We start from the raw sequence: 12,722 nt of genomic DNA, 5'->3' as shown, positions 1-12,722 counted from the left end.
TGTTGTTGTTGATGTTGTAGGGGTCTTTCACATAGTTAGAATTGTGTGTGTGTAAAAGATTGTGAGATGTTTTGAGACTACTACACTGTCTGCTCTGGTTCTAACAGTTAAAGTGATGTTCAACTATTCAGCAGCTCATGGCTTTGACAGTTATATGTGATACACCGATCGAATCCCAAATGGCAGCCTATTCCCTACATAGTGCACTTTGACCAGAGCCCTATGCATTTGGGACACATGCACCATTGATACATAGAGGACAAGCATAGGTGCTGTGACAACAGGGTGAAGGGGCCCGGTGCAGTGCTGCTGGACTATGCCAGTCTCAGCAGTGTGAGACAGCAGCACTAACCTCAGCAGTGTGACAGACAGTATCATTAACCTCAGCAGTGTGACAGACAGTACCACTAACCTCAGCAGTGTGACAGACAGTAGCACTAACCTCAGCAGTGTGACAGTATCATTAACCTCAGCAGTGTGACAGACAGTAGCACTAACCTCAGCAGTGTGACAGACAGTATCATTAACCTCAGCAGTGTGACAGACAGTATCATTAACCTCAGCAGTGTGACAGACAGTATCATTAACCTCAGCAGTGTGACAGACAGTATCATTAACCTCAGCAGTGTGACAGACAGTATCATTAACCTCAGCAGTGTGACAGACAGTAGCACTAACCTCAGCAGTGTGACAGACAGTAGCACTAACCTCAGCAGTGTGACAGACAGTACCACTAACCTCAGCAGTGTGACAGACAGTATCATTAACCTCAGCAGTGTGACAGACAGTATCACTAACCTCAGCAGTGTGACAGACAGTACCACTAACCTCAGCAGTGTGACAGACAGTATCATTAACCTCAGCAGTGTGACAGACAGTAGCACTAACCTCAGCAGTGTGACAGACAGTATCATTAACCTCAGCAGTGTGACAGACAGTAGCACTAACCTCAGCAGTGTGACAGACAGTATAACATTAACCAGCAGTGTGACAGACAGTAGCACTAACCTCAGCAGTGTGACAGACAGTAGCACTAACCTCAGCAGTGTGACAGACAGTATCATTAACCTCAGCAGTGTGACAGACAGTAGCACTAACCTCAGCAGTGTGACAGACAGTAGCACTAACCTCAGCAGTGTGACAGACAGTAGCACTAACCTCAGCAGTGTGACAGACAGTAGCACTAACCTCAGCAGTGTGACAGACAGTACCACTAACCTCAGCAGTGTGACAGACAGTAGCACTAACCTCAGCAGTGTGACAGACAGTAGCACTAACCTCAGCAGTGTGACAGACAGTAGCACTAACCTCAGCAGTGTGACAGACAGTAGCACTAACCTCAGCAGTGTGACAGACAGTAGCACTAACCTCAGCAGTGTGACAGACAGTACCACTAACCTCAGCAGTGTGACAGACTGTAGCACTAACCTCAGCAGTGTGACAGACAGTAGCACTAACCTCAGCAGTGTGACAGACAGTACCACTAACCTCAGCAGTGTGACAGACAGTAGCACTAACCTCAGCAGTGTGACAGACAGTAGCACTAACCTCAGCAGTGTGACAGACAGTAGCACTAGCACTAACCTCAGCAGTGTGACAGACAGTACCACTAACCTCAGCAGTGACAGACAGACAGTAGCACTAACCTCAGCAGTGTGACAGACAGTAGCACTAACCTCAGCAGTGTGACAGACAGTAGCACTAACCTCAGCAGTGTGACAGACAGTAGCACTAACCTCAGCAGTGTGACAGACAGTACCACTAACCTCAGCAGTGTGACAGACAGTAGCACTAACCTCAGCAGTGTGACAGACAGTAGCACTAACCTCAGCAGTGTGACAGACAGTACCACTAACCTCAGCAGTGACAGACAGTAGCACTAACCTCAGCAGTGACAGACAGTAGCACTAACCTCAGCAGTGTGACAGACAGTACCACTAACCTCAGCAGCGTGACAGACAGTACCACTAACCTCAGCAGTGTGACAGACAGTACCACTAACATCAGCAGTGTGACAGACAGTATCATTAACCTCAGCAGTGTGTCAGACAGTATCATTAACCTCAGCAGAGTGACAGACAGCACCACTAATCTCAGCAGTTTGACGGACAACGTGACAGACAGCACCACTAACCTCAGCAGAGTGACAGACAGCGTGACAGACAGTACCACTAACCTCAGTGACCGGGGTCTCCTCTCTGAGCTCAGTGCAGTGGGATGCCAGCAGCCCCAGCACCCGCATCACCTTAAACTTCCTGGAATACACACACACACACGCACACACACACACGCACATGCACACGCACACACGCACACGCACACACACAGGACACAGTTCTAACCATAAATATATGACACTGTTTTAACCTGAAATCCAAAAACATCCATAGACATAGGCTACTAATGTCATAGTCTTCCTGGAATAGACAGACAGGTCTGGTGTAAATACATGGAAAACATACACAGAATTTTACATCATTTTATCACTATTTAGTAATAAGTGTTGCTGTAATTAAATTAATTTAATCTATACAACATCCTTTCTTAATTCCTTTCGACAAAAATATAAATCCTCACGTCAAAAGTGTTTTTATGATCCTGATGATGGACATCTCTCTACCAGTGATTTACAGCATATCCAGACCAGGCATCAGATCATTGTAAAGGCTAACAGTGATTTACAGCATATCCAGACCAGGCATCAGATCATTGTAAAGGCTAACAGTGATTTACAGCATATCCAGACCAGGCATCAGATCATTGTAAAGGCTAACAGTGATTTACAGCATATCCAGACCAGGCATCAGATCATTGTAAAGGCTAACAGTGATTTACAGCATATCCAGACCAGGCTTCAGATCATTGTAAAGGCTAACAGTGATTTACAGCATATCCAGACCAGGCTTCAGATCATTGTAAAGGCTAACAGTGATTTACAGCATATCCAGACCAGGCATCAGATCATTGTAAAGGCTAACAGTGATTTACAGCATATCCAGACCAGGCATCAGATCATTGTAAAGGCTAACAGTGATTTACAGTATATCCAGACCAGGCATCAGATCATTGTAAAGGCTAACAGTGATTTACAGTATATCCAGACCAGGCATCAGATCATTGTAAAGGCTAACAGTGATTTACAGCATATCCAGACCAGGCATCAGATCATTGTAAAGGCTAACAGTGATTTACAGTATATCCAGACCAGGCATCAGATCATTGTAAAGGCTAACAGTGATTTACAGCATATCCAGACCAGGCATCAGATCATTGTAAAGGCTAACAGTGATTTACAGCATATCCAGACCAGGCATCAGACCAGGCACCTCGGATGGGGCCACAGTGATTTACAGACCCCTCCTGTCTCAGCCTCCAGTATTTATGCTGCAGTAGTTTATGTGTCGGGGGGTTAGGGTCAGTTTGTTATATCTAACAGTGATTCTCAGCATGTCCTATTCAGGTGTCCTGTGTGAATCTAAGTGTGCGTTCTCTAATTCTCTCCTTCTCTCTTTCTTTCTCTCTCTCGGAGGACCTGAGCCCTAGTGACAGACAGTAGCACTAACCTCAGCAGGACCTGAGCTCCAGGACTACCTGACATGATGACTCCTTGCTGTCCCCAGTCCACCTGGCCATGCTGCTGTTCAGTTTCATCTGACCAGGCCCTAGGACCATGCCCCAGGACTACCTGACAGATGACTTTGCTGTCCCCAGTCCACCTGGCCAGATCTGCTGCTCCAGTTTCAACTTCCACCTGACTGTGCTGATGCTCAGTTTCAACTGTTCTGCCTTATTAGTGATTACAGCATACCATGCTGGTCATTTATGAACATTTGAACATCTTGGCCATGTTCTGTTATAATCCACCCAGGCACAGCAGAAGAGGACTGGCCACCCCATTACAGCATAGCCTGGTTCCTCTCTAGGTTTCTTCCTAGGTTTTGGCCTTTCTAGGGATTTTTCCTAGCCACCGTGCTTCTACACCTGGCATTGCTTGCTGTTTGGGGTTTTAGGCTGGGATTTCAGCATATCAGCACTTTGAGATATCAGCTGATGTACGAAGGGCTATATAAATAAATTTGATTTGATTTGATTTGGCATCAGATCATTGTAAAGGCTAACAGTGATTTACAGCATATCCAGACCAGGCATCAGATCATTGTAAAGGCTAACAGTGATTTACAGCATATCCAGACCAGGCTTCAGATCATTGTAAAGTGCAGCAGGCTACAGTACATGCTAGACATTATTTCCATGCACTGGTGCATGGAGAATGCAGAGAATGGTTGTATGTATGTATGTATGTATGTATGTATGTATGTATGTATGTATGTATGTATGTATGTATGTATGTATGTATGTATGTATGTATGTATGTATGTATGTATGTATGTATGTATGTATGTATGTATGTATGTATGTATGTATGTATGTATGTATGTATGTATGTATGTATGTATGTATGTATGTATGTATGTATGTATGTATGTATGTATGTATGTATGTGGTCAGACAGGTGGAAGCTAAAGGAACTCACACATCCCAGTTAGGTGCTAGACGCAGCTGCTGGGTCAACACAGGGAACTGTCACAAATGGAGAGAACACAACAGCAGTTGGTTAACACTGCAATATATCTACTGTACATATCATTCTTAGTATATATTTCAGTGGGTATATGCACAGACTGCATTTGGATTACTGATACAGTGTTATTTGCGTTGTCAACTGGATTAGTTCTGACAGTAATGACTTCTTGACTTTTTTATTATTATTATTTGTGTACTTGATTGACATTTTTGCTGCACTGTTAGGAGCTGGTAACACAAGCATGTCGCTTCACCCACTATAACGTCTGTGTAGGTGACCAATAAGCTTTGATTTGACTGAACTACCAATGTCTAGGCTTGCATCTCAAATGGTATCCTATGTCCTATGTAGTGCACTACTTTTGACCAGGGCCCATACTATATAGGGAATAGGGTGACATTTGTGACCGACGATATGTGACGCACTTATATGTACAGTGCCTTCAGAAAGTATTCAAACCATGGACTTTTTCCACATTTTGTTACGTTACAGCCTTATTCTACAATTGATTAAATAAATAAGAAATGATATACTAAAGATACCATGAGGTCTAATGATTGTGGTGATGTCATTTTCAGTTCAATCTGAGTGAGTGATGGAATGCCATCTAGTGGTTCATAGTTGTAGGAGAAATATATTTACTACGTTTGAATCAATCCTCAGTCTGGACATTTCATTAATAAACAAATTAAGAGATTTGATCTAAAAAATTTCACCAGATTATGTCACAACATAATACCTCATCACTGTAACGAGGAGGTAACTTGATGATATCTGTGCGTCCAAATGGAACCCTATTCCCTATATAGTGCAATACTTTTGACCAGACCTCTATAGACCCTGGTCAAAAGGAGTGCACTATGTAGGGAATAGGCTGTCATTTGGGACAACGTCTGGTCTTTGTGCTCTCATAAATAACTAGGGTCATTGAACATGTTACAGCTGAGCGGATCTCAGTAACAAAAAGTAAAGGAAATAGGAAGTCAATTTTATTATTATCTTGAGGAAAGCGTTAACTTCCTGGTCCCACCTAGCTGACTACTGTTTCAGCTTCCCGCTGATCAACAGAGGCCAACACGTACTGTAGCTATGCTAAGGAGCTCGGGTCACATGGTAAATATAGGCTTCCCGCTGATCAACAGAGGCCAACACGTACTGTATCTATGCTAAGGAGCTCGGGTCACATGGTAAATATAGGAACCCCTTGACGGCTTTGTAGTGCCGCGACCTTTCACCTTTCTAACACTTGAGAAGCCTCAGCAAGGCCAGAGGTTGTGTTGTGATTCTAAGAATTCTCTTCTGAGAGCCTAAGTTCTGAACACTTAAATTAGCCTAGAGGGGCCCATGTCTTGTTAAAAGCAGCAGCCCTGGGAGGAATGGCAGGCATGCTGGGCATGTGGTCAGACCGTCAGGCAGTGACCCTTCCCTTACCAGCTCGGAGTTGATGAGCCTGGTAGCTGTGTCCTTGTGGGCAGCTATGGTACACAGATAGCAGAGGAGGTTGAGTTTGGAGCGGACCGCCGCCGTTGTCTTATCAGCCTGGGACTCCAGAGAAGAGCACAGCTGCTGCAGAAACACCCCCCAGTCCTCAGAGCTCAGACAGGACAGCTTCTCCACTATAGGGGGGGTCAGAGGAGCTCAAAAATCACACAGCCCAAACCGTTTTAGCTGTCTGTCTAACCTGTGTGTGTGTATAACACCTGTCAATTTCAGAGTGTGTCCAAGTGTTACTCAGCAGCGGCACAGCAGTGGAGACTCCTATTTGTTGTTCTTCATTACCTGAGTATGCTCGGACACACAAAGTCTTCAGGTCATATCGCACTGGAGCGGTCTTCAGAATCTGAAAAAATATACACATCTTTGTTACTACAATGCACAAGAGTTGTGGATTGCCCACCTCTGTTCTTAAGAACAATTCAGAGTCCAAAGCCGAGGACCCGTGATAGATATTTCACAATGGGACGCCAGACTATCTGGTTCCGAGTCCACCGTCCATGGGGGACGCACAGCGGAACCGCGCACCTCTCTAAAATTCCCCATCACCATGGGCACTGAAACTATTGTTTAAATACAGAGCAAGTTTTAATGTCACATTCACAAATACAGTGACATGCCTTTCATGAAAACTCAAAACCCAACAATGCAATAATTAATAACAATGTATTACTAGAAAGAAAACTCTTTTTTTTATACAGGAGAAAGAGCACAGCTACATGATGTAGTTTGTGGTACCTTTGGGTTGTCCATAATAGGTGTGACTGCCAGGTCAGAGTCAGTGTACACCAGGTCCTTTATACAGTAACTGATGTCATTCAGACCACTGGCCACCACACTGTCCTGGAGATGACAACGACCACAGTGATGACATCATTACAATTGAGCACAATTACAGTATGTGATCATGTAGAACATCAAATCTAATCTCATTTGAATTGTCACATGCGTATACACAACAGGTGTACACGAACAGTGTAATACTTACTTACAGGCCCTTCCCAACCATTTTTATTTTTTATAGAAATTTTTATAATAGAAAAACAATAACAAAGAATAAATCCACAATGAGTACTGATAACTTAGCTATATAAATGCTACTAGTACTGAGTCCCTGTGTAGGGATACGAGGTAGTTGAGGTAGATACCGTATGTACATATAGGTAGTTATAAAGTAGTCAACAGGCAACAGGATAGATAAGTCAGGAGTTACTGCAGATAGTTAAATAGTTAACCAATAGCTACCCGGACTAACTATTTAGCAGTCTTATGGCTTGGGGCTAGAAGCTGTTCAGGGTCCTGTTGGTTCCAGACTTGTTGTTTGGGAACCGCTTGCTGTGCAGTAGCAGAGAGAACAGTCTATGACTTGGGTGGCTGGAGTCTTTGACAATTTTTAGGGCCTTCCTCTGACACTGCCTTGTATAGAGGTCCTGTCTCAGCCTCCAGTATTTATGCTGCAGTAGTTTATGTGTCGGGGGGCTGGGGTCAGTTTGTTATATCTGGAGTACTTCTCCTGTCCTATTCGGTGTCCTGTGTGAATCTAAGTGTGCGTTCTCTAATTCTCTCCTTCTCTCTTTCTTTCTCTCTCTCAGAGGACCTGAGCCCTAGGACCATGCCCCAGGACTACCTGACATGATGACTCCTTGCTGTCCCCAGTCCACCTGGCCATGCTGCTGTTCCAGTTTCAACTGACCTGAGCCCTAGGACCATGCCCCAGGACTACCTGACATGATGACTCCTTGCTGTCCCCAGTCCACCTGGCCATGCTGCTGCTCCAGTTTCAACTTCCACCTGACTGTGCTGATGCTCCAGTTTCAACTGTTCTGCCTTATTATTATTCGACCATGCTGGTCATTTATGAACATTTGAACATCTTGGCCATGTTCTGTTATAATCTCCACCCGGCACAGCCAGAAGAGGACTGGCCACCCCACATAGCCTGGTTCCTCTCTAGGTTTCTTCCTAGGGAGTTTTTCCTAGCCACCGTGCTTCTACACCTGCATTGCTTGCTGTTTGGGGTTTTAGGCTGGGTTTCTGTACAGCACTTTGAGATATCAGCTGATGTACGAAGGGCTATATAAATAAATTTGATTTGATTTGATTTGATGGCAGGAAGCTGGGCCCCAGTGATGTACTGGGCCGTACACACTACCCTCTGTAGCGCCTTGAGTTTGGATGCCAAACAGTTGCCATACCAAGCGCTGATGCAGCCAGTCAAGATGCTCTCAATGGTGCAGCTGTAGAACGTTTTGAGGATCTGAGGGCCCATGCCAAATATTTTCAGCCTCCTGAGGGGGAAGAGCCGTTGTTGTGCCTTCTTCACGACTGTGATGGTGTGTGTGTGTAATTTCTTAGTAATGTGAACAGCAAGGAACTTGAAGCTATTGACCCGCTCCACTACAGCCCAATAATCAAACACTACTCACACACCAGACTTGCAAAGATCTCATAAATTAAAGTGCTAAAGCGGCTAAATGAAAGTGAAGTTTGTAATACAAAAGAATGTCCAATGTCCTTATGCTTACAGGAAATCCATCTGGAGAAAAAATATGCACTTCACTGAGAATGCTGTAGAGGGCGCCAACGGTTAAACAAACAACTGTAACCGAGAATAACCTTTCAAAATAATGAATTCTCAACTACCAGTTTCTGCAGTCTACAGGCGCCATGGTAATAGTCTGATTACTATTACCATGTTTCTGATTACAGACAGCTCACAGAAAGATTACACTTCAAATGTAATTGTGGAGAAGGTTGCAGAGGTATGGCAGGGCTCTCCTTTGGCTATTTGATAAGAGAATAACTCACTTGAGGTAATGGTGTCCTGTTGGGTGGATCTCTTGCAGTGCAACTCATTCTTGGAGTTGGACGAGAGCTGATTGATGAAAAAGATCACATAAAACATGCTTCATTTTGAGATTTTAAAAAACATTAATTTTTTTAAAAGACATGAGATTAGTATTTTCCAGTTTGACTTAGTCAAGTTGTTGATCCAACACAATGTTCAGTAAATGATCAGAACAACTGGAGATGAACACTGATCATACCTGAGGAGGAATATGGACTCCCTGGTATCTTTGTCCAGTGCACTCTTTGGTCTAAGCTCTGTCATTTTGTCTAGGAGAAGAAGAAGAATAGAACTATGTTCAGACATAGCTCCTACACTGTCATCAGCTGTCATCAACATGTCTTCTTCCACCTTCCCAGAAAGCATTACCTAATCGGAATGATTTGTTGGGGTGCATGCGGACGGGCTCCTCTGCCCCTGCGGCCCCTCCCTGTACCCCTCTGTATCCCCCTCCTGGTCCCTGGGAGGTCACTGAGACAGGTGTCACTGCTGATGACTGGCTAGAGGCACAGACACCACTCCTCCCCACACTGCAGCCAAACGAAAGGTCAGATATCAGCTAGTGCATATCAACTAGTAAACTAGTAAAACATCACCAGACTACAAACAGCAAGGAAACGCATGACCTTAGACTTATGTAACTACACAGTAATAAGACACCTATAGTAGCAACACTGTAGTTACAAAGAACCTGCTGTGTTATTACATGGTTATAGAGTTTAGAGGTATAGGTTACACAAGTGAAACGGACTGTTATCTTATGCTCATATTGCACTTAGTAAATCATATTCAACATCAGCAACACGTTTGTGTCTGTGTGTGTGCTATGTGAAGTCCTTTGTCTTCCTCCTACTAACGGCTCACAGTACAACCCATCTGATTGGGCAGGTCCAGGCTCCATCCTGAACACACAGACATGGTTTATGATAACATCAGACCAACATGCATTCTCAAGAAGTTATGTCATGAGAAAAGGCCGGGGAGGAAGATATGCAACTGCACAACAGTGTTTGGCGTTGAAACAGGTGAGACAGAGCTTCTCAAACAGTTTAGAAATGACCTGTCTATGTACATTAAACTAACATTGGCAGACAAATGCTTGCTGTACAAGTCCATTTCCTACAATTGCAGAACAAAGGCTTAGACTATAAAGGGATACTTTGGGATTTTGGCAATGAGGCCCTTTATCTACTTCCCCAGAGTCAGATGAACTTGTTGATACCATTTTTATGTACAGTATCTGCATCCAGTATGAAGAAAGTTAGAGGTAGGTTTGCAAACTAATGCTAACAAGCAGTCTATGGTATCTGTTAGCCTTATAGACTTCCAGTCGTTGTGCTAGCGCTAGTTAGCAACTTCCTTCAAAATGCATGCAGAGATAGAAAAATGCTATTCACGAGTTCATTGCCAAAATCCTGAAGTATCCCTTTAAGGGGATCAATAAAAAGCTACAATTCAGCATGTTACAAATCAACTTGGATTTGATTTGAAATTTGATTTGATGTTTAACATGTAATCCATGTCCAAACATGAAAGACCCAACATAATGCTTTGTGTTGAGGCCAGGGGACACAATTCAAGGAAATGGTGCATACCACCAGGGAGTGTAATGAGGTAACTCCTTTGAGGAAACGAGACTGAGACCAGGCCTGTATTCACAAAGCATCTCAGAATAAGTGTACTGATCTAGGATCAGTTCCCTCCAGTCCATGTAATCTTATTCATTGTGATCTAAAAGGCAAAACAGATCCTAAATCAGCACTCCTACTCCGAGATGCTTTGTGAATAAATTCCCTGATGGTTATATGAAACATAAACATTACCTGGAGCTGAATGAGACATCTTCTTCTTCTTCCTCCTCCTCCTCGCTGGTGTGGACCTCAGAGAACACTCCTCTCCAGAATGGGTGGACCAGTAACTGAGTCCAGTTTATCCTGAGAAGAACAGTTAAAAACTGAAGTCTAATAAAGCCCTCTCTTTCTGACCAAACTTATGTCGGCCCACTTGTCCTACACAGGTAGCCTAGTGGTTAAGAGTGTTGGGCCGGTCACCGAAAGGTCGCTGCTTCGAATCCCTGAACTAGCAAGGTGGAAATCTGCCGGCAATTAAACCCCAACAACAACTGCTCCTTGGGCACCGATGACGTCGATTAAGGCAGCCCCCCACACCGCTCTGATTTAAAGGGCTTGGCTTAAATGCGAAAAATACATTTGTGTTGAAGGCATTCAGTTGGGTAACTGACTAGGTATCGCCCATTCCAAAGGTCATATGTCAAAGGGATAATATGAATTATCCATCATAGAAACTTCAAACCAAGAAGCTGATTTGGTGAAGGGAGTAGGGACCTACCTCTTCTGAGGGTCTTTCTGAAGCAAACCTTTAAGCAGGCTTTGGAAGTCTTGAGTAGGCTTGCAGGAAGAAGCCCCTTTAACAACAAAGACAATATGGACTATAATTAAGATGCTCTTGTGACAATAAAAACATATTTTGTTAAGCAATAAAAATTGGCATTTTACCCGTTTGCCTTGGAGATTGAGGATCCTGAAGTAATATCAGCTCAATCAACTCAGAAAACGTCTCGGAGAAGAATGGTGGTTTTCCTGACAAATGACCGCAAAACAAGACAGAAGGTTTATTTAGGTATGAAATGAGTACTGTTATTAATGTCAATAAATCAAGTGATTTGATAGCTTGACTGCCTGTCTGTTTGTGCTACTGTGCCAACTACTTGTCACTAATTGCAATGACAATGAGCAAAGGAGTTGGCAAGAGGACAAACAGATCTGGGACACAGCCCAAGTGATTTGATGAGTACCTGAAAACATCTCATAGAATATACAGCCCAGGGCCCACAGATCACTACTGATACTGTGGTCCCCCCCTTTGACCACCTCTGGTGCACAGTATATTGGAGACCCTGAAGAAAGACAAAGACATCTCCATTATACAACATATTGAAAACCGTGATATGATACAGGCATATGATATATGATATTGTGGCGACCCTGTGCCACTTGAGCATGCTTTTGTGGCTTTGGGCCAGAAGGTTGAGGGTTCATCGACCACCGTGGGAAAGCTCACTCTCCCTGCCTGTTTCATTACACTGGGGTCAGAAGTTGGATCACTCTCCCTGCCTGTTTCATTACACTGGGGTCAGAAGTTGGATCACTCTCCCTGCCTGTTTCAATACACTGGGGTCAGAAGTTGGATCACTCTCCCTGCCTGTTTCATTACACTGGGGTCAGAAGTTGGATCACTCTCCTGTTTCATTACACTGCCTGTTTCATTACACTGGGGTCAGAAGTTGGATCACTCTCCCTGCCTGTTTCATTACACTGGGGTCAGAAGTTGGCCTGTTTCAACACTGGGGTCCCTTCCTGTTTCATTACACTGGGGTCAGAAGTTGGATCACTCTCCCTGCCTGTTTCATTACACTGGGGTCAGAAGTTGGATCACTCTCCCTCCTGTTTCATTACACTGGGGTCTGTTTCATTACACTGGGGTCAGAAGTTGGACTCACTCCTCCCACTGGGGTCTGTTTCATTACACTAGGGTCAGAAGTTGGATCACTCTCCCTTCCTGTTTCATTACACTGGGGTCAGAAGTTGGGTCACTCTCCCTGCCTGTTTCATTACATTACACTGGGGTCAGGGGTCAGAAGTTGGCTCAATGTCCCTTCCTGTTTCATTACACTGGGGTCAGAAGTTGGATCACTCTCCCTGCCTGTCTCATTACACTGGGGTCAGAAGTTGGATCACTCTCCCTGCCTGTTTCATTACACTGGGGTCAGAAGTT

At 44.1% G+C, this 12,722-nt stretch overlaps 1 protein-coding gene across 1 annotated transcript in view; it reads right to left on the bottom strand.

Annotated features, from left to right (window-relative positions):
- ulk4 (unc-51 like kinase 4) overlaps positions 1–12,722 on the bottom strand; it is a 251,125-nt gene that overhangs the window by 230,798 nt on the left and 7,605 nt on the right. Inside the window, exons 6-17 of the mRNA XM_042319135.1 lie at positions 11,743–11,844; positions 11,444–11,527; positions 11,277–11,352; positions 10,751–10,861; positions 9,297–9,457; positions 9,127–9,196; positions 8,888–8,954; positions 6,818–6,922; positions 6,365–6,425; positions 6,017–6,201; positions 4,535–4,581; positions 2,177–2,255 (exon numbers count right to left, since the gene is read on the bottom strand). Of these exons, the coding sequence (XP_042175069.1) occupies positions 2,177–2,255; positions 4,535–4,581; positions 6,017–6,201; positions 6,365–6,425; positions 6,818–6,922; positions 8,888–8,954; positions 9,127–9,196; positions 9,297–9,457; positions 10,751–10,861; positions 11,277–11,352; positions 11,444–11,527; positions 11,743–11,844 (1,148 nt within the window). The remainder of the gene's footprint in view (positions 1–2,176; positions 2,256–4,534; positions 4,582–6,016; positions 6,202–6,364; positions 6,426–6,817; positions 6,923–8,887; positions 8,955–9,126; positions 9,197–9,296; positions 9,458–10,750; positions 10,862–11,276; positions 11,353–11,443; positions 11,528–11,742; positions 11,845–12,722) is intronic.

The sequence above is a fragment of the Oncorhynchus tshawytscha genome, unplaced genomic scaffold (genome assembly GCF_018296145.1).
Source record: "Oncorhynchus tshawytscha isolate Ot180627B unplaced genomic scaffold, Otsh_v2.0 Un_scaffold_7589_pilon_pilon, whole genome shotgun sequence".
Taxonomy (NCBI): domain Eukaryota; kingdom Metazoa; phylum Chordata; class Actinopteri; order Salmoniformes; family Salmonidae; genus Oncorhynchus; species Oncorhynchus tshawytscha.
Note: the sequence above shows the minus strand (reverse complement) of the source record. Positions and strands in the feature narration are given on the sequence as shown.